Below are 20,998 nucleotides of genomic sequence, written 5' to 3' on the forward strand. Positions count from 1 at the left end.
GCTACAAGCTCAGTTCCTGTCACGGCTCCTAAGCCAACCCCAGAGCCAGAGCCTTCTCCCTGGGAAGGGGCAGAGCCAGAGTCCAGGACATCAGGGGTCTCCACTAGGAACTCCTCACAGCCCCAGTACAACAAGCGGGTGGGTGGCAGCTGCCTCATTCACGTCTACCTGGAAAACGAAAGGACAACAAAGTATAAGAGCATCCTGGTGAGTCTTCGAGCAGGGGAGTCTCCTGGGAGCCCACACTGGGGAAGACCGAGTCCACAGCAAACACCTTGGACTAGGCCTGTCTTCTTGAATTGGAGCTTCTGAAAGGTCAGGAAGGAGAGCAGAAAATGAGGAAGAGAGAGTTCGGTGTTAAGAGCTTGACCTGAGAGGCGGGGAGCAGCAGCATGCCAGGTCTGGGTGGGAGTGGGCCTGCGTGTTTTGGGGTGTGCAGGCCAGAAGTGCAGGAGCGAGTGCTGGGTTCAGAGGTCAGAGAACTATCGAGGGTACAGGCCGTCCTCTACTGACCTTGGTATTGAGGAGGAGTATATTGAACAGTGGAGGTTGAAGCAGAGGAGTTGGCAGTCATTTTCTTGTGTGTGGGAGGGGATATGTTGCTGGTTGAAGGGAAGGGAGCCATTGTGGGATGATTAGGGTGGGTAGGTGTGGGTCACAGACAACTGGGGGCCTTGGAGGGGTCCATTAGTGTCCTAGTTTGCATGTATGTGAATAGAGAGTTAGCGGCTCTCTCTGCAGAATTTTCCTGGGTGTGGAGTATCCATCATGAGACTCTGGTGTCCAGCTGCAGGGGAGCCATGTTGAACCACCTCACCTGCTGGGTCCATACCTCCTGACACCCCAGCAAGCATTGACACTCTTGAGGCCAGCAGCTTCCATGCCTATCATTAAAGAGTCCCGAGTGTGTGTTGTGCCCTGGCTGTCAGGACCAAAGCACCTAGGGATTGTTCCTGATCTGCACACAAATGCTGCCGCATCCCAGACCAGAGCAGGGATATGGAAGCTCACTGGACCATACCTCCCATCTTGATGGGACTAGAGTGTGTCTGTGCAAAGCCTGTTTGGTCGTTGTTCCCTTCTCCCTGTAGGGCATAGCAGGTTCAAGCAAACTCTTGTACCAAGATTGGGCTAGAAGCACATAGGAAGACCCCACATGATCACATGAAGGCCTCAGGTAGCAGGGTAACAAGATGGTGCCCTTGTGTTGAGAGCCCAGTTGTCTCTGATTGTCCTTGAGCACTGTCCTCTGGGTAGCTACTCCCCAATTCCCTCTCTGATGATCTTTCTCCAACCCTGCTCAGGTGACCTGCCAGGACAGTGTTCCAGTCATTATCCGCAGGGCCCTAGATGCACACTTGCTCCAGCAGGAGGATCCAGAAAACTTTGAGCTTCTGCAAATTGTCTCGAACCATCAGAGTAAGTGGAACAATCAGAGGGTAGGGAGCAGTGAGTCACAGTGGGCTCAGGATAACTGGGAGCCAAAACACAGTGTGCGTTGGCCCAATGCCCAGGAAGAGTATGGTGGGACTTGTGCGCGAAACAAAGTGTAATGATGGGGCATAAATCTGCAGGTTCTTCATGTTCCCCAGGGGCTGTGGACCTGCCTACCATGTGTTCTTTCCTTGGTCTGAGGAGGCATTGCAAAGCTATTATCCATGAGGGGCCAAGAAGAGAGGCTCCTTTGTCTTGTGTCAAAGAAGACAGACAACCACAGGGTGCCTACTTTGGCAGCCTTTCCTGACTGAGATGAGTACATGAGAAAAGGAGTTCAATGAAGAATCATTTCTGGCTTCCAATCTTTCTATTCATTGCAAACTGAGTCCACTTAGGACCAGAGGCCATTTCTAGAGAGAAGTGTGTGGTAGAATAGAACCCTTCACAGCTTGTAAACTCTTCTTGGAAAGAGAGAGAGAGAGAGAGAGAGAGAGAGAGAGAGAGAGAGAGAGAGAGAGAGAGAGAGAGAGAGAAAGGAGAAGAAGAAGAAGAAGAAGAAGAAGGAGGAGGAGGAGGAGGAGGAGGAGGAGGAGGAGGAGGAGGAGGAGGACTAAGAGGAGGAGGAGAAGGAGAAGAAGAAGAAGATGGCAGAGGAGGAGGAGGAGGAAGAGGAGGAGGAGAAGGAGGAATAGAAAAATGAAATGAAAATGAGTTGAAGGAGGAGACAATGAACAAGAAGGTCAAGATGACTATAAGAAGAAGCATGAGGAGAAAATGAAGAAGGACAAGAACAAGAAGGAGAAACACAAGCCAAACAACTAATATAACAATAAATTGATTAAAACTGTGAATAAGAATTATACTGATGAGGAAATGCAGAAGTGGGGAACTCAAGAGAAACATATTTCTCTGTATGGCACAGCCCTGCTGTGGACATCCTCCACCCACGCCTAACACACCTCCAATCCATACCCCTCAAATTAGCATAGCCCTGTATGAGTGGATGAATCCACTGGCAAGGTGGAGGCACCCACCCTCAAGTGCTTTTCCCCAAACCCACCTGTGATCATTGCTGCAGTGGGGAGAAAACCTTCAACACATGAGTCTTTGGGGGCCAATCCAGATGCAAAGTCTAGCTGTTTCTCTTTGGCAGGTTAATGTGAACTGAGAGGTTCTGGGGTGCAAGGGGCTATTTCCTTGAAAGGTGTTCCTGTAGTGGACCTCCTGTGCACAGAGGGTCCTCAGGGAGGAATCAGTGGGGAGTCTTTGGTGGAACAGTAGCTGGATTTGCGGGCTCTCAGGTCTGTGTGTGAGACCTGAGCTGGCAGAGGCTCTCAGTTGTGGGGGATGTTGGATAGTGTCTTCCTTGAGTGTCACCTACCATGCCTCTGCCCCTGCCTCTCCAGAGCTGAGGATCCCTGCTGATGGGAACGTATATTACGCCCTGGATGGCAGAGTGGATTATAACTTTCTTCTTCGGGAAACAGCTGCCAGCAAGTGGATCAAGGTCAAGCCAAAGGAGGTAAACAGCCACCTTCTTCAGTCTTTACTCCTGGTGCCACTCCACATCCTCCAAGGTGACAAGAACCTCAGGTTCTGGATGGATGTTGTAGAACGCCCATAGAGCCAACTGCCAGGCTGGGTGGGGTGCAGGTGCTGGGCTTTGCTGATGTTGTCATCCCCCACAGTTCTTGGAGCCTTCTATGGCAGTGGCATCCAGGATCCCAGCAGCTGTGAGCAGCAGCTCTGCAGTGGCTGCAGGACCATTGCCCCAGGCCACCCAAAGCAATGAGCGCTGCATGAGAAAAGTCACCAGTAGCAGCTCCTCACTGCTTCACTCCAGCGAGCAGGTGGAAGACAGCCGCTTGGTTCACGTCCTCCAAGAGGGACAGAGCCCGAGGGAGACAAAGCGCATCCTGGTAAGCCCGACAGCAGAGCTGCCTCCTGGGTGTCCACACAGTGGAAGGCAGGAGACACAGCCAACCCCGGGGCAGTCAGGACCAAAATTTTCAGTGTATCTCCCTCTTGCACCCACAAAGGCAGCCTGCATCCCAGAGCACACTTGGCACGCAGGTCCCTGGCCCATTGCTCTCATCTCAGTGAGATGAGAGTGTGTCTGTGCATAGGCAGTTTGGTCCTTTGACCTGAGTGGAATGTGACTCCCCAGGGGGAGGGGAGATGGCAGGTACAGGCGGACATTTGTACCAAGATTGTTCTAGTAGCATGTTGCAAGAACCCAGGGGGTATATGGAGGCCACACTCAGGTAGCAGGATAACAAGATTGTGCCCTTGTATATATAGCTGAGATTTCTCCTGAATGTTTGACCAGAATCTTATGGGTAGCTCCTCTAAAACCCATTCTCTGATGACATTCGTCCCACCCTGATCCAGGTGACCTGTCAGGAGAGGGTGACGAGCCTCATCCGCAGGGCCTTGGACCAAAATTTGTTGCAGCATGAGGATGTGGACAACTTTGAGCTGCTGAGAATGATGTCTCTGCATGAGAATAAGTAGGACAATCAGACAGTGGGGAGAAATGATCCACAGTGGGCTCAGGATAACTCACAGCCAAGAGAAAGTGGGCCTTGGCCCCAAAATAGCCAGAGTGTGGTGGGCCTGGTGCAGGAAACCAACTGCAATGATGGGCGTGTCCAATGTGGAGGTGCTCAATGAGGCCCCAGGGGGCTGCTGGACCTCCCTAAATGTGTTCTCCCCTGGACCTGGTCTGGCAATGCAAAGCTAATATCGATGAGGGGCAAGGAAGAGAGAGGCTCAATTGATCATCAGTTTGGTTTATGGCTCACTGATAAGGATGCCTTCAAATGAAGAGGAGGAGAACATGGGTCCTGATTGGATCGCATTGGATGGACGGAAGCAGCACAGGTCCCAATCCATAGCCAGGATATGAGAAGTCCTGCCTACTCACAAGAATGTCAGGATTGCAGCAACTGGGAACAGAACTCAGTGAAGAGGAAGTCAAGGCCAGGGGACACCTGTTTGGGTTCTTTTTGGAACAATTCCAAGTCCTCTGTGCCTGGGTTACCATCTCCTGAAGATATCAGAATGGCCAGGTTATTATTCCTTCCAGCAACTAAGAAGGGCATCTGAAAAACATAGGCCACAATGCTGAGCTGTCCACAATGCAGTGCTCTTTCCTTTCTTGTGAGCCAGACACCCCTAGCCTCCACCATCCCAGCCTGTCCACAATAGAACCCACCATCTGTCAGGCATGTAAGTGAGTTTTCCCATTTTCAAACACCACCTCATTTGGGTTGGCTCTGTCTTACACATGAGGAAGACTGAGGTGCAAGGAGCTAGCAAGGGGGCAGTGTCTGTGAATCTCAGGGACTTGGGAGGCTGCACAGGAGGATGGGGATTTCCTAACAGCCTCAGAAACTTAGGGAGACCCTGTACCCAAGTCAAAAGGCCTGGGAATGGTCTCAGTGCTTAAGTGCCTCTGGTTTTATCCCTGGTACAAAAATAAGCCAGTCAATAAGGAATTACCAAACTGAGATTCTACGAAGGTGATTTCAGAAACACACTTTCAACCCAAGCATCAGTTGAGAGCAGCTCCAGACCAGGGGAGGTTTGTGTGTAACAGACATCAAAAGTGAGGACTACCGGGGGCCTGGAACCCACTAGGTGTGATGGCATCTATGCCTTATGGCAGGAGGGTGGCAGTGATGCTGGCCCTCTCCTAGATCTTGAAAACCTTGTTTTCATTGGGGAAGCTTTTTGGAGGGGGAATCTATTTTAGCAATCCTGGTCCAGATGAGGTGTTGACTACCACAGGTAGAAGCCTATCCAGAATGCGGTGTCTGTTATTCAGTCTTTCCTGACTGTGACAATGACAAAGAAAGGAAGTCACTTTTCTTTGGTCTTGGTTTCACTCCCGACCATTGATTGAGAACTGATTTCATCTTGGGGTTCTGAACCGAGGCTGCATCTGGGCAGAAGAATGTGATAGATTTGAACTCCTCAGAGGACGCCCAACCATTGCCAGAGAAAGAAGAAGGAGGAGGAGGAGGAGGAGGAGGAGGAGGAGGAGGAGGAGGAGAAAGAGGACATTCCTGAATGGGGAGAAGATCACACATTGAAGAGCAGGAGGAAGAAGAAAAAAAGGAAGGAGGTGAAACAGAAGGAAGGGTGGAGGGAGATACACAAGAAAAAGAACAAGAAGGAATCATGTAAGAACAAGAAAAAGACCCAGAAAGAACTACAAGAAGATGCAGGACAGAAAGAAGAGCCAGAAGTAGAACAAGAACCAGAATACAAGCACCGAGCAGACAGCTCATGATGAGAAACAATGGGAAGGAGAGCGAACCTAGAAAACTATAGAGTTCTCCAGGGATCACCCTGCTGAAGTCCTCCCATGTCCATGCCCAACACACCTCTGATGGATACCACCTCCCCTCCGCGTATTCATCCATAAGTGGATTCATCCAAGGATTCCCTGAATGCCCATGTCTGAGCATGGCTGCACTGTGGAGAAAGGCTTAAGCACAGGAGCCTTTGCCAATCCCGATGCAAAGCCTAGCAGTGTCTCTTTGGCAGATCTGACCTGCACTGAAAAGTTCCGGGGCCCAAGGTGCTGTTTCCATTGTCAGGTGCTCTTTTGGTTTAGAATCCTGTACATCATCTTCTCCAGGGAAGAATCATTGAGGGAGTCTTTGGTGGCACTGTAGCTGGATTGGAGGGCTCTCAATTCTGGTGCAGGCCCACCCTGGTGGAGACTCTCAGGGGTTGGTGGTGTTTTGTGGTATAATCCTTGAGTGCCACCTAACAATTCTCTCCACTTCTCTCTGCAGAAATCAAGGTCCCTGACCACTCACTCATGTATTTGTCCATGAATCCATGAATAAAATATCATTTCATGGTGAGGAAACGCCCCCAGGTCAAGGGAAAGGAGGTAAACTCCTACCTTATTCAAGCTGTACTTGTGCTGCCATTCCACTTCCACCTGGGGAAATAAGAAGCTTCATCACCTAGACATATGTGCAAGAAGCCCATAGAGCCAACTGACGGGCTGGGTGGCTTTCTGTTTCTGGGCTTAGCTGATGTTCCATCCCCCACAGTTCTCAGAATCAACCTGCAAGTCCTCCAGGCCGCTTTCCCACAAGCTGGTGGGAGACACCTGCTTAATTCGTGTCCACTTAGAAACACAAAGTCCAAAGATGGCCAAGACGGTCCTGGTAAGCCTGGGAGCAGGGGTGTCCCCTGGTGCTTACACCTGGGTGGGGAACAGACACTGGCCCAAGACCATGGACTACTCATGCCCTCTTGAATTTGGAGCTTCTGGATGATCAGGAGGATAGATGGGAATCAAGAAGGGAGAGGTCAGTGTGAAGGGCCGGAGCTGAGATGAGGGAGAGCAGCAGCTTGTCCACCGCCATGTCTGAGGGAGTCTGTGTGTCTGGTGGAAGCATGCAGTCTGGAAGGGCAGGGGCAGGTATGGGTGACAGATGAGAATAGGACAGGACCTAGGTTGCAGGTTCCCCTGTATGGGATGCTGGCGTCCATGGAGGAGGACAGCAGTATGAGGTTCTGCATGTTCCTTGAACAAGGAGCTGAGAGGGTCTGTCTGCAGAGTCGATATGGATGTGGAGCAAGCACACTAAATGTCCAGGTAACCTGCAGGACAGGAGCCATTTCCAATGACCACCCTTGCCGGATGAGGTGTCCTCCTACACCCCAGCCAGCACTGAGCCTCTGGAGGCCAGGAGCTCTCGTGGCTATCTTTCAGCACTCCTGTGTGTGGTCATGTTCCTGGGTCTATTTTGGGCCCTGGCAATCCAGACCAAAGCCTCTAGGTTTTGTGCCGGGGCTACCCCAAATGCCGCCTGCATCCTCAGGCAGACCTGGGATCTTGGAGGCCACTGTCCCATTCCTCCCAACTTGTGGGATGAGATTCCATGTGTATACAGGTAGTGGGGTCCTTTCACCTCGAGTGGAGTGTGGCTCCACAAAGAGCAATGGCAGGTCCAGGCAGTCCTATGTACAAGGATTGGCCAGTAGCTTATGGGAAGAGCCCACGCGATGAGCAGGAGGCCAGCCTCAGGTAGTAGGGTCATGGATGTTGCCTTTGTATTTAGAGTTGAGGTGCCTCCATAATGCCTCTGCCCACTGTTCTTGAGTAGTCACTTCAAGGCCCATTTCCTGAAGGCCTGTCTCCCTTGCTGCTCCAGGTGACCTGCCAGGATAGGGCTCCTGTCGTCATCCGCAGGGCCCTCGAGCTACACTTGCTTACTCAGGAGAAGCCGGAGGAATATGAGCTGGGCCAAATCATCTCTCGCCGTCAGAGTAAGTGGGACAATCAGATGGCAGGGAGCAAGGGTCAGGATGTGGACTCAGGTCAACTCTTTGCACCAAAGAGTAGTCTCTGACCCCCAAGAACACTCCAACACGGTGTGTCGGGGCTCGTGCACAAAGCCAACTGCACTTCTGCTGGTGTAAGGTCTCGAGGTTCTATGGTATACCCCAGTGGCTATTGCGGCCCCCCACCAGGTGCCCTCCCCTGGACATGAACAGGCATCCAAAGCTGACATCATTGAGGAGTGAGGAGGAAAGCCTCTTCCCAGGAGCCGTATGGCTCCGTGGTCTGGGATAGGAGTGGTTTCAGGGGGACATGGGAATGCATGGGCTAAAGATGGAACTGGCACTTTTGTGGACTGAAGCAGTACTATTGAAAGCCTTCTTTGTGACCAGAAAACCACTGCCTGGGCAGAGTAGTGCCAGGATTCTAGCAAGCAGTAACTGGATGAAATTGGAAAGAAAATACAGGCTGGGAGACAGCCTGAATCATCTGTTTTTGGATAAATTCCATGGTCTTCTGCACCTGACTCCACTTGCCAAGGAGTGATCACCATACCAGGTTAAGAACCCTAACTAAAGTCACATGAGGGCTTCCTGAGCACGTCGGCCACAAAGCTCATCTGATAATAATGCCAGAGCTTTTTGGTTGGTTGGTTGGTTGGTTTTTGTGAGCCAAACACCACAGCAGCCATGATCCCAGCCTATGTACGCTGAAGACCACCATCCCTATGAGTTCTAGGATCAATTTTCTCCTATCTTAACGTACTGTTAGGTCAGTAGAGCCTTTGGAAGAGGAAGTCTGTCTGAGGCCTTGGTAGCCTAAGAAATTCATAGCAGAGATCCCCGCATCCAACCCAGAAGGGATGGAGAACAGGCTGTAGGTTAGAGGAGGGTGGCACGAAACAGGTGTCAGAGGAAGGAGAAGCTGGCTGTTGTATTCCCCCACTCGGGGTCATGGCACCACTGGACCATACACCATGTTGGAGGGAAGCATTCCCTTTGCTGGTCTTTGGAACCATTGTTCTTAGTAGGGCAGCATTTGGGATGTGGCCTCCATTCTCGGAGGCTGGTCCACATGGAGGCGGGCTCCACCAACACAGAAGCATGGCTCTAATGTGGTATCTGTGCTGGTCAGCCTGTCCTCACTGTGGCCATACTTGAGGAAAATAACTCAGAGGAGGAATCCAAGGCCGTTTCTCCGGGTTTCATAGCTTTCTCTTCGGTTGTGCCCTGAGGGTCTCCATAACGCTCTAGTGTGTGGCAGTGGAGAGCTCCTCAGCCCTTGCCAAACAGGCATAGAATGGGAGAGAGAATGAGGCTGGGAGAGAGGGAGAAGAGGGAAAGACAGAGAGGAGAAGGAGGACCTCTACTTGGAGGATGAGGATTCAGTGGAGCCAACAGGGCCAAGGTACTATTGCCCAGGGCGCAACCCTGTTGAGGTCTTCCTCCAACCTTACCCAACCTTTCTTCCAGTCCCTCCTACCTCCCAGTAGTATGTTCATCTTGAATGAGAATTTCATGATGACATCAGAGCACTCACCATCGAATGCTTCCCTCCAAAGCCACCTATGAAGATGGCCCATGTGGGGTCTGAATCTTTGGCACAGGAGCCTTTTGTGGGAGATTTCAGATGCAAACCCTAGTGGTGTGCTTTGGCAGATGCAAGAGGACCTGGGATGTTCTGGAGTCCAAAGCCTTTGGTAGGAACAGACATTAGGTCTGTTGAAGTGCTCTGCCTAGTTTTTCCTCAGGGAGGACTGTGGAGGCTGTCTTTGTTGGTATTGGTGCTGAATTGGAGAGCTCTCAAGTGTGTGGCTCAGGCCATTTCTGGCACAGGCTCTCAGAGGTTGGGGTGTCCTAGGGAGCACCTCCTGAGTGCCACCTTCTTTTTGTACACCCCTCTCTCCCCAGAGCTGAGGATTCCAGCGCAGGCCAATGTATTTTATGCAAAGAACCCTCACACAAAACCCAACTTTGTGCTGAGGAAAAGGAGCCTCTCCCAAAAGAATGATGAATGGATCCAGCCTCAACCTCCCTCTCGTCCTGCAAAGAAGGCTCCAGCCCTCCTGAGGATGCTTGCAAAACCATTCTACTGCTGTGTGCCTGGGCGGGGCTGAGGCAGCCCAGGAATATTTACATTGATTACTATTTGCTTCAAAGTTTGAACCTATAGTTTGCCATTGTCCTTGACCTTGTTTAGTAAGACAGTTGTTACTCTATCCTGTATTTGCTGTTTCCATTAATATATTATTATTTTAAAATATATATATTTTTTGTTACCTGATCTACTCTGATGATTTGAGTATATTAATGTAGCAGTGATTCCTAAAGGACACATCCAAACCAACAGGAAGGAATGTTTCATTCTATCAGCAAGAACTTTAGTTTTTAGGAGTATGGCAGATGGCATTATCTGAGTCAGTTTTCCAATGGGGGCAATGAAGTATTGGCTATCATGATACAAAAACAAACAAAGACACACAAACACACACTAGAGCACACACACACACACACACACACTAGAGCATACACACACACACTAGAGCACACACACACACACACACACACTAGAGCACACACACTCACTGAGAGATAGATAGACAGATGGAGTTGGTCTCTCCTGAAATACTTTGGAGACGTGGTTCTGATTTCTCCCATTTTAGAGTATTTTCAATTGCATAAGGTGTCCTGCAAATGAATCCCATGTCTGAAGAAGACATGCATGTGTACTTCACATGCCACTTTTCACATAACCAGAAGGTCATGTCATGTAATATTTTTCTTGCAGCTGTGTTTTGACTGTGAACCATCCCATGAGGTCAGCTGTAGAATTTTCCACTGGTAGCATCACAATGGGGATCCACTCTTTGGATTTGGGGATATTTCTGATTTTCTTGATTCAGATCGCAATGATTGATATATGGTTTTTGATCAAAATTGTGCATTTGATGATAATGAATGCCATGCATCTAGGAATCTGTAGACTCTAGACAATGAATGCATGTCTACTGTTGCCTGGACTGGTCTGCAAAGTCCTGTAGCATTTGAGCATGTGTGAGGGCTTTATAGGGCTTGCAAAATGGTCAGATGGTCCTACATGAAGCTGAGCTCCTAGTGGTCTCCTCCACAGCATAAGGGCCAAGGAGAAACCCATTTCCACACAGAAGATGGGAAGCTACCTTATGAAGGTGATCGTAGGTGTGGGACACTCTTGCTAGGACCCTTTTTCTATTGGGCCAGAACTGTGCTCTGAATGTGCTTGCTGAGAAGAGCTTGGAATTTTCTAACTGAAGCAGTTCGTGCAAGCTGCTTCCACTTGCAGGAACAAAGTGTGTTCTCCTTGAGCACTTTGGGTTGTCCCTGGTTGAACTAGAGTGTGTCAGAAGCACTTGTAATGATTGGCATTCATGGTTTCACATTGAAGCCTCTGTGCCATCTGTCAACCACTGATGGCTGCAAGTGGGGCCCTGCCATTCAATGAGTTTTCTGAAAAAGTAGGAGTTTTGGAGAACTGATCTTCTCAGCATTCCCCTTGCCTCCCCAAGTTGGGTGATGTCAATTATAAGGCTTCCTTGGGAGCACACATTTTATATTGGGCTGGAATTGGACTCTGGATGTGATTGCTGAAAATAGCTGGGGAGTGGGAGAATGGAAGCTGTTTGCTGCAAGCAGTTTCAATTTGCTTTGTTGATTAACTTTGTTGTAAGTGGGCACATGCTATTTTTTTCTGTGTGACCTAGAAGAAATCAAAACTGCTTCTTACAGGTGACAGGCATGCTTTCACATTGAAGCCTCTGTGCCATTGATCAAAAACAGTTCACTCATGTGGCACCTGTACTTCAAGTGAATGTTGTAAACAAGTGTGACAAATGGCTCTCAATGAGACTTTGGAGAACTGATCTTCTCAGCTGGTCCTCTTTTCCCCTGCAAGTTGGTGATGCTAGATTCAAGAGATCTCTTTCTGGCACCCTTCGTGTTTCATGCCTGAACTGTGCTCTGAAAGTTCTTGAGGAGAACAGCTTAGAAGTGCAGAAGTGAAGCTGTTTGTGGAAGCAGCTTCAAGTGGCACAAGCTAACTTGTTCTCAGTGAGCACATGGGGATTTTTCCCGGGTTGAAGCAGTGTGAATGAGAATGGCTTCTCAGAGCTGGTAGGCATGTTTGCATTTGGCAAACTTTGCCATCTGTCACCCAGAGTTCCTTGCATGAAACCTGCATTTCCAGTGTTTTCAGAAAGGTCTGATGAGTGGTTTCCATGGAATTTTGTGGAATTGATCTTTTCAGCAGTCCTCACTGCCTTCTCAAAATTGGTGATCCTGGTGCAAGGACTCTCTTGTCAGCCAATATTGTATTTTGGGCGTGACCTCGGCTCTGAATGTACTTGCTGTACTTCCCATCTTTCCTCTCTCTGGTCCATTCCTCAGATCCCATCCTCCTTTCAACAGGGCCTCATCCAGGAAGCCTGCCCATGTGCCTCCCACTTGATTTAAACTTCTCCAGTGCACTTGTTGTCAAAGCAGGGACTCCGAGGAGAGAGGGGCTCTCCATTCTCCACATGGATGTCTCTCAGCAGGGAGGACTCCTCCATGCTTGGATGGCAGGGCTGTGATCACCTGGAAGGTGGAAATAGGAGGCTTCCAGGGGGCTGGTGGTGTTCCTAGCCAGGGTGCTGGTCACTGCAGTGCATTTAATCTATGGACCTCAAGGAGCCTTATGCTGCAGAGTTGTGTACTTCTGTATCTGTATGCACACAGTTCTTCATGTGGGGGAAAAAAAGGAATGTTTCCAAAGTTTGCTTTATATTATACTCAACTGGTAATTTACAAACCCCAGTGTCCCATCTTAGCCCAGAGATATTCCATCAGCCCAGGGCCAGTGGGTGGTCCAGGGGTCAGTATTATGTACAGTTCCCAGGTGGTTCCAGTGTGCAGCTGAATTTGAGAGCCAGTGTACCGTAGGATTTTCCCCTTGAGGTTAGAACTCATTGACTTCCTCTTATGTCATTTGACTGGTTCAGGATATTCCTTGTCTCATTAACTATCTGTGAAATCTTCAAGTTAGCAATCTCTGGTCATTTCTACCCTCTGATGGCACCTGGTTCAACAGCTTGTTGTTGGGTGGGGTCGGTCATGGGCAGTCCTGGGTCACAGAGAGGGACAGGAAGACCATAATGTGGAATAGTGGTGTAGAGAGTAAGGGTGGGGCCAGAGCCCACACTGTGGTTAGGGTAGGGAAGGGATCTGAAGAGACTACCTTGAAAGCGAGATCTGGCTGCGTTAACCAGGAATCAGGGCCTGGAATTGGAAGCAATGACAGGGCTTCTGACTAGAAATGACACATCCTTCTGGGCTGAGATGGAGGTCCATCCAGGCAGAGGAAAACACAGCGGATGTAGGAGAGGGGGATGGTCTAGATCACAGAGCAGCTCCGTCATCATATCATAGAGAGTGAATTTTTTTCTTCCAGTTGTTGGTAAATGCTAATTCATTCACGTGTTACATTCACATCCACCTCGTCCATCGGAAAGGCCGCTCAACCACCACAGGCAGTGATATCTTGGTGGATGTGTGCATTCTAAAAGGAGGTGAGGTTGGCGCCAATAGAGTGTGGGGGCACTCGGGCATTGGCAAGCTTGCTTTGGAGAGCGAATCCTCTAAATGTTATTGGGCTGGCTTTTGAAAGCTCGTGTGGTTTGGCTAGATGTAGAATTCTTCCACACAATTAAGCATGGTGTATATTTTAGAGAGCATGATCACTGAGGGGCAGGTTGCGGGTGTGAAGCCGTGAGAGTTAACATCTATCATGTTTCTCACCTGGAGTTGGCTACCTACAACTGGTGACAGTGTTTTGCTACTGCTGAGCAATACTGAACAAGTCTCTGGCCCAGTAATCCATTGCTGAACTACATCACCAACAAAAAGACATTGAGTGAAATTGAGGACCAGAAGAGCCCGGGAACCACCTGACAGCTGCCTTAAAGTCCTGAGCTCTGGCACATCATATGCCAACTCAACTGGGTATCAACCTTGTCTTCCTGGGCTCATCAGAACTGTGTGCTTCAACTTTCAGAAGCAAATGCAGAATGATAGAATCTTCTCTGAGGACACTTTTCGAAGTCTTGTTTGCAGCACGTCTTCTAAGTCTTATTTGCAGCATGTCTTCATGGAATGAGTAGTCATTTGGCATTCTGTTGTACTTAAAATTTCATGAGATTCTGCCCCTACTTGGTAGCTTGTGTGAAAGAGACTCGGCCTGAATGCATTTTACATGCCAAAATATGGCTTGTCTTTTCTCCTAAACCTATCAGGGCAGTCAGAGCAGCCAAGGAGTACTATCAATTCAGGCATAAAATGGCCAGATAGACTGGGGTCACTGTACACCTTTCTAGAACCTTCTTGCATGCTCTGGCTTCCCTGAGGTAAAGTGTGGGGACCCTGCGATCCAGATTTGTTAGCAAGTAGTGTTCTTGGGAGGCGATGCTAGAAAACTCCAGGTGGGAACAGGAAGTGATTAGGAACTGGAAGACAGGGTGTACCAGCCAGTTGTTGTCACTGAGTGACTAAGCACAGTCCTGATAAGGAATGCTGGAGGTCCATGTAGATCATGCTACTAATAGAAGTCCTCTTACAGGGTGAGAGAGCTGGGGTGTTCTCCACCCACTCCTTCCAGCCATGGCAGGAAGCTGCTGCTGGCCTGCACTGTAGGCAAATGGGCCATGGTGCTGGGGGCTGGAGGTCAGCTGGGATGTGAAGAAATGGCATAGTGCTGGACAATGTCATCCAGCTTTGAATCCCTGGGATCTTTAGCAGGGCAAGGTCAGAGACTGTGCTCAATGTAGCGTCTACTTCTCAGCATAGTGCCAGGCGCACAGCAGACCTTCATCAATACCCGTGGAATGCGCTGGCCGTCACCAAATAGTGGTTCACTGCAGGGCCTTTCCCAAGTCCTCTTCTACCTCAGAGTGCCTGTGTCTCGCAGAGAGTTAACCAGTTTCCCAGGCCACACTAGAGTTCCTGGTTTTGCCAATCTGGGGTGGGGTCTGAGAATGTGTGTTTGTAACAAGGTCCCAGGTGACCCTGAAGGTGCTGGGTCTCAACACAGGTGACTTTCCCCCTCCCCTGGGGTCATTTGACAATGCCTGGAGATCTTTTGTGTTATCACAAGTAAAGGGTGCTGGTGCAAAACTCAGGTAGAGGCCATGGGTGCTGCTGAATGTCTACACTGCACGGGGAAGACCTCTGCAGACTAAGAAGGATCTGGCCTGATGGGCCAAGGGCGCCAAGGTGAGGAACCCAGTGTGGAGTACAAGCACATGAACTTGGGTGTGTGCAGGTATGGCCTCGGGGCTTGTTTCAAAGGTGGCTTCTGTCAGTGCAAAACTCCAGCACCTGTGAGTGGCAGCGTTTCTAACAAGCTCTGAGCAGGGATGCTGGTGCTGCTGACCAATCGACCACACTTGGAGTAGCCAAAGTGACGTGGAGTTCTTAGGACACCATGAACTTCTCAGAAACGCAAAGTGGACATCTCCTGCATTAGTTCAGAAGAAAAGAAACTCTGAGTTTGAATAATCCTCTTTGGACTCATCTAGTTGCAAGTTTGCCCTTAAAGCAGCGCTGAGACAGCGGGACCAGGTGGGGGACAAAGCTCCACTCCTCTCCTAGCCGCAGGCAGAGGCCTGCTGAAAATGAGGAGGGTGCAGAGGTGGGTGAGAACTACCTTACTTCAGTCCCCAAGCATCCAGTCAAGTCTATTGTCACCTGGAATGGTGGCTTCTTTTCCAGGGCCCACGCTAACATTGGGGTTTGCATCTGCCTGCCTTTCAGTTCTGCGAATGGAAGGTGGGAACTGGCTGCTTGAGACACGGTTGCTCTCTTGGGAGAGGATATGGGAGAAATGACATGACGCCCAGCCCTCCAGAGCCCGCACCCCTGCCCCTGTGATAAATGGCAGAATTAACAAGGTTTGGTTGAGAGGGTCCCCACAGATTGGTGACTTCCCATGTCAGCCAGCAGATGTCACTATGGCTGGCAGAACAGAATGCCTTTCAAGAAAAAAAAGAAATAATATAGAGATAGAATATTGAGGTTTAAAAAAAAAAAAAAGACCCAATACCTTACATTATTAAATAATTCAATCTTCCATAATCTGAACACTACCCCACTGTAGAAAAAAGAGCAGGTATTATTATCTCCTTCATTTTGCAGATGAGCTAACTGAGCCTCAAAGAAGTTCCCTGGGGCTTGGGGTGTATAGGGGTGTAGTTCAGTGGCAGAGCCTGTGTTTCATTCCTAGTACCAAAACAAAAAACAAACAACAACAACAACAAAAAACAACAAGAGGCCCCTTGATTTGCCTGGTGGCAGAAGCAGAATTCAACATGAGTTATCTGACCTGCACACAGGCTCCTATTATGTTCTGGAAGACAGAAGGCTGCAGTCATAGGATCTTGTGAGATAGAATTTTGAACACATCTTTTTCCTTGTGAAAAACAAAAACTCCATTTTTTTTTTTAATGTTGAGAGCTTTGTCGTCTATAGTTAAGTTTGAGGACTATGTTGGCACAGGGTAAGGGATCTTTATGTTACCCCATGATGGACACACAAAATGTGGTACATCCATAAGATGAAACTGTGTGAGAAGGCTGAAGTACTGACACATACTGTATTATGGATGGAGCTTGAAAATGCTGGCCTGAGAGAAGCCAGTCACCAAAAGGCCACAGAGGACATGATTCCATTCCTATGAAATAACCAGAATAAGCTCATCCATAGAGACAGAAAGTAGGTTAGTGGCTGCCAGGGGCTGGGCTGGGAGGAATGGAGTGACTGTTAATGAGTGCGGGATTTTCTTTTTGGGGTAATAAAAATGTTCTGGAACTAGATAGAGGGAATGGTTCCAACAACATTGTGGATATAGTAAATGCCGCTAAAGGTTTTAAAATGGTAAAATTGGTAAATTGTGTTATATGTATTTTATACAATGAATAAAAAAGTTAAACCACCAAAAAAAAAAAAAAAAAAAAGAGTGAGCTGGTGGGGAGGGGGAAGCAGAGAGGGGAAAATGGCATCAAATAGAAGTCAGAAGCCAAAGCTACCTTTGGCCTAGCGGGCTATGGTCCATACTATCATTTTAGGAATGGGGGACATTCTCCAATAAACCCTCTATCTGGTCATGTCATTGAGGTACTGCTTTTGAGATTTAGGCAGAAATTCTCCAATGAAACACAAAGTTCCTGGCTTCTCTCAACTGAGAAAGCCTCCAGGTTTTGGCTCCTGGCCTATTTGTGTCATGAAACATTTTCTTGAAAGAAACAAACACTTTGCACTGAATAAACATATATTTGATGTACCTTACCCACAGACATCATATTGACGGGTTTTAAAAATTGATTCATTTTACAAATTCAGCAGCGTATTCTGAAATTCCTTTGCTATACATATAATTTTACCCCTTTTGGGCAATTATTTGATAGGTGTCATGGATGTTTTAATTGTTAGAATTTGTGTGTGTGTGTGGTTTGGAAACAGGGCATAAATTTGGCCTTCTTAATGGGCCATGTTAGTATACACAACTGCTCACACATGCTTAGCAGTAATTATAAGTTACATTTCCTTCCTTTAATCTTTTCCTGAAGATGTGCCTTTCATGTGTAAAGACAAGTGTTTTCAAAATTGACTCTCTGGACAGATCTTTGGGCTCAGATGGTCAGTGTTCCAAACTGTGCCAGAAAACACCAAATCTAATTTCACAGGCTGGGCTGTCCTTAGCTCTGGCCTCCAAATTCATTCCCCTTCCTGGCTGTACAACCCATGAGACTTGCCAGAAAGGAAGAGCCATGGAAGACTTTAAGGAGGACAGCCACAGGATCCTCTTTGCTCCTAGCCTCTTGAGAAAATAATAAAAACAGTAACGTCAAGCAAACACGTGGTCTAGAACCTTCTTCTGTAAATAATTAGTATTTACCATATTGATATGTGTGCCGATGTCCAAATTTTATTTCTTTGAGAGAGAGAGAGAGAGAGAGAGAGAGAGAGAGAAAGAGAGAGAGAGAGAGAGAGAGTGTGTGTGTGTGTGTGTGTGTGTGTGTGTGTGTGTGTTTGATTCTGAAGAATCAAAGCCAGAGAACAGAGATAATTCTATTAGCTGCATCTGGATAGCACTTGGCCTCCTTTCCTAGCAGGGAAGGACCTGAAGTCAATGGCAGAGCTTGTTCGTGGTGGAGCCAAGTGTGTCTGCAGCATTTTCAATGCTAGAGCATCGGTTCTGAGAATTTTAGTATAGCACCTAATTTTTTTATCTTTTCAGCAACTTGCAAATGTAGGTGTTGAATGAGGGGTATCCATCAGAGGAGAAAAGCCATTGTTTTGAAGAAGCGGAATGTCTAAAGTCTTGTTAGAATAAGTGGAATGAGGTCACTTAAGACTTCAAGGAGAGACAGCAAAAGCAGGGGTGGGGGGGCTGGGGTTATGGCTCAGAGTTAGAGCACTCGCCTCACATGTGCAAGGCCCTGGGTTGGATCCTCAGACCACATAAATAAATAAATAAAGTTATTTAAAAAAAAGCAGGGGTGGGGTTGGATATACAACAAACCTCAGAGATGTTCCTTCCATGTCAGGAGGTAGCAGGACATTGGAGCAATGCCTGTGCATCCACTGCTCAGTTCCATCTTGGGGGAAGACCCAGCACTGCAAGCTGATGAGGGACAGGACATAGGAAAGCCATCTTTACTGCAGATGACACAACTGAGCCTCTGGGTCATCCCAGAGGATGAGGGGAGGCAGATGCAAGCCAGGCTTGGAGGAACCCATGGAGTACCATCAGGTGACCAACAGCCAGTTCAAAACTCTATTGTTCCTTAGAAAACTTGGAATGGAACCACCATTGGGCCCAGCTACTCCACTCCTGGGTCTATACCCAAAGGACTTAATAACAGCATACTGTAGCAATGCAGCCACCCCAATGTTTATAGCGACTCAATTCACAATAGCTAAACTGTGGAAGCAATCTAGATGTTCTACTGTGGATACAAAAAAATTGTCCTATATAAACAAAATGGACTAATACTCAGCATTCAAAGAAAATATAATGATAGCATTTGCAGGTAAATGGATGGAGTTGGAGACTATCATGCTAAGTGAAGTAAGCCAATCCCATAAACCCAGAGGCTGAATGTTCTCTCTAAGAACTGGATGCTGATCCCAAATGGGAGGAATGTGAGAAATGGAGAAATTTTGACCAAATGGGAGGGAGGGGAGGGGAGGACGTATGGGGCAGGATAGATGGTGGAATGAGATGGACATTATTCCCCCAGGTACATGGATGAGTAACATAGGGTGCAATGCTCCATGGTGTCCAATTAGGGAAATGAAAAGTTTTCTTGCAGTAGTGTACAATGAATCAAAATGCATTCTGCTGTCACATATACTGAATTTAAAAAATCAATTTACAGAAAACCCCTATGGTAAGAGAGCTTCCAGTCCTGGAGCCCAAAGAGTACCAGGGGCCTCTGGGATAAGAGACAGAAGCAAGACAGAACGACACATGCCTGTGACCTTAAGCATGGGGAATGGAATACAGTCACATAATAGAGGTAGAAAAATGGTTGTGAGCGATATTTTCCTAATGACTATTAAGGCAGATGGCAATTGGTTGTTGGTGTCCTGACCCACAGCAGTCATTTTACAAGCAATGCCCATCCAGCGCTCTGTCTGGGCCTTGCTCTGGGCCACCACTCTCCCTGCCTGGCCTATGTCACAGTGTCCCCTTGCAAGCAAGGGGAGTGGCAGGCACCTTTTCAGGGGCTCTGTCCTTCTGGGCAGCAGTCCCATCCCCCTGGCTGAGGAGCCATTTCCCATTGGAAAGCCCAGCATCCAGGGCCGTGTCCACTGGGTCCCACGCCTAGAGAGGCAGCCACAGGCCTCACATCTAGGAAATTGGGGACAGGTGAGGAGGCTAGTTAGTTGCTGTCTCACGTTAGGTCAGCAGCCTATCTGACAGCACTGAGTTGCTTAGAGCCTCACTGAGTTGCTTAGAGCCTCACTTTTGCTGAGGCTGGCTTTGAACTCAAAATCCTCCTGACTCAGGTCCCGACCCGCTGGGATTACAGGCGTGTGCCACTGCACCCCACAAGGTAACAGTTTTAATCATTCATTTAAATTAAAAAGTGGCATTGAAATTCTATAGAACTCCTGTGCAATTACCCTGCACAGAAGATGGAAGGAGACCCTTATCGTTATACAAAATACATATATGTTGGTGTGAGGTGGAAAGAAAAAAGAGTGAGAGAGAGAAATGTGTCAAAGTAGATTGAGTAGAGAGAGGTGATATGGGGGAGGGGAAGGGAGGGGGGATAGGGAGGGCAGCAAAATACAACAGACACTAGTATTATTGTATGTATATACGTGGCTGTATAACCAATGTGATCCTGCAATCTGTACACGTGGAAAAATGAGAATACCCCATTTGAATCAAATGTATGATATGTCAAGATCATTGTATTGTCTCGAGCAACTAATAAAAAATAAAAATAAAAAAAAAACAAAAAAATAAATTCTATGAAACTTATGATTCACTAGATAAAACTAAAATTTTGTATTATTATTCATTTTATTATTATTCAATTTATCAATTTAAGTGGTAATATTTTTGTTATTTTAATTTTTATGTTTATCAGAAATTTTTTTATTGTATTGCTTTTGTTTCCTTTATATAGGTCCTGCATAGGCACAATTTTATTTGACTGTTACACTGTGAATATTTTCCCACATTCATAAATATTATTCACAACTATGATTTTTTTAATGCCCACCCGTTGAATTAAGTTCTTTATTAACATGAATTTTACTATTTTAATATCAAGTATAAGACTGTTGAACTTCAAAGGCTATTTAGATTTACTATTATTTCAACTCTTTCTGACACTTTCTGGAGGGACAATGAGGTTAACTTATACACCTGTTAACTTACACTTATGTGAGTGAAGTTCATGTTTGAAACACATGTGTGCATGTGCACACACACCGCATGCACAATCCATTGTAGCATCAACGTTGATAGACTGATCTCTTTTTACTTTTTGCAGTGCTGGGGATTGAACTCAAGGCCTTGTGCAAGCTGGACCAATGCTCTACCACTAAGCCATAGCCCCAACCCAAGTTCTTTCTTAATCATGCAAGTAACACCACTTACTAAATGGGACCCATGGAATTTAAGTGAGGACTCTACAACAGGGGACAGTTTCAAAAAGTACAA

General features: G+C 47.6%; 1 protein-coding gene across 5 annotated transcripts in view; it reads left to right on the top strand.

Annotated features, from left to right (window-relative positions):
- Positions 1 to 10,033, top strand: part of LOC114083077 (uncharacterized) — a 32,452-nt gene extending 22,419 nt beyond the window's left edge. For 4 of the 5 annotated variants that reach the window (XM_071601902.1, XM_071601901.1, XM_071601900.1 and 1 more), the window contains 7 exons: positions 2 to 207; positions 1,305 to 1,419; positions 2,844 to 2,959; positions 3,126 to 3,356; positions 6,513 to 6,629; positions 7,623 to 7,737; positions 9,661 to 10,033. In XM_071601902.1, the coding sequence (XP_071458003.1) occupies positions 2 to 207; positions 1,305 to 1,419; positions 2,844 to 2,959; positions 3,126 to 3,356; positions 6,513 to 6,629; positions 7,623 to 7,737; positions 9,661 to 9,866 (1,106 nt within the window). In that variant the 3' untranslated portion in view covers positions 9,867 to 10,033. Of the gene's footprint in view, position 1; positions 208 to 1,304; positions 1,420 to 2,843; positions 2,960 to 3,125; positions 3,357 to 3,828; positions 4,762 to 6,512; positions 6,630 to 7,622; positions 7,738 to 9,660 lie in introns of those variants that run through there. The other variant, XM_071601903.1, reaches the window with a different exon arrangement.
- Positions 10,034 to 20,998: the final 10,965 nt, after the last annotated feature.

Source organism: Marmota flaviventris, chromosome 14 (genome assembly GCF_047511675.1).
Source record: "Marmota flaviventris isolate mMarFla1 chromosome 14, mMarFla1.hap1, whole genome shotgun sequence".
In the NCBI taxonomy this organism is placed as follows: domain Eukaryota; kingdom Metazoa; phylum Chordata; class Mammalia; order Rodentia; family Sciuridae; genus Marmota; species Marmota flaviventris.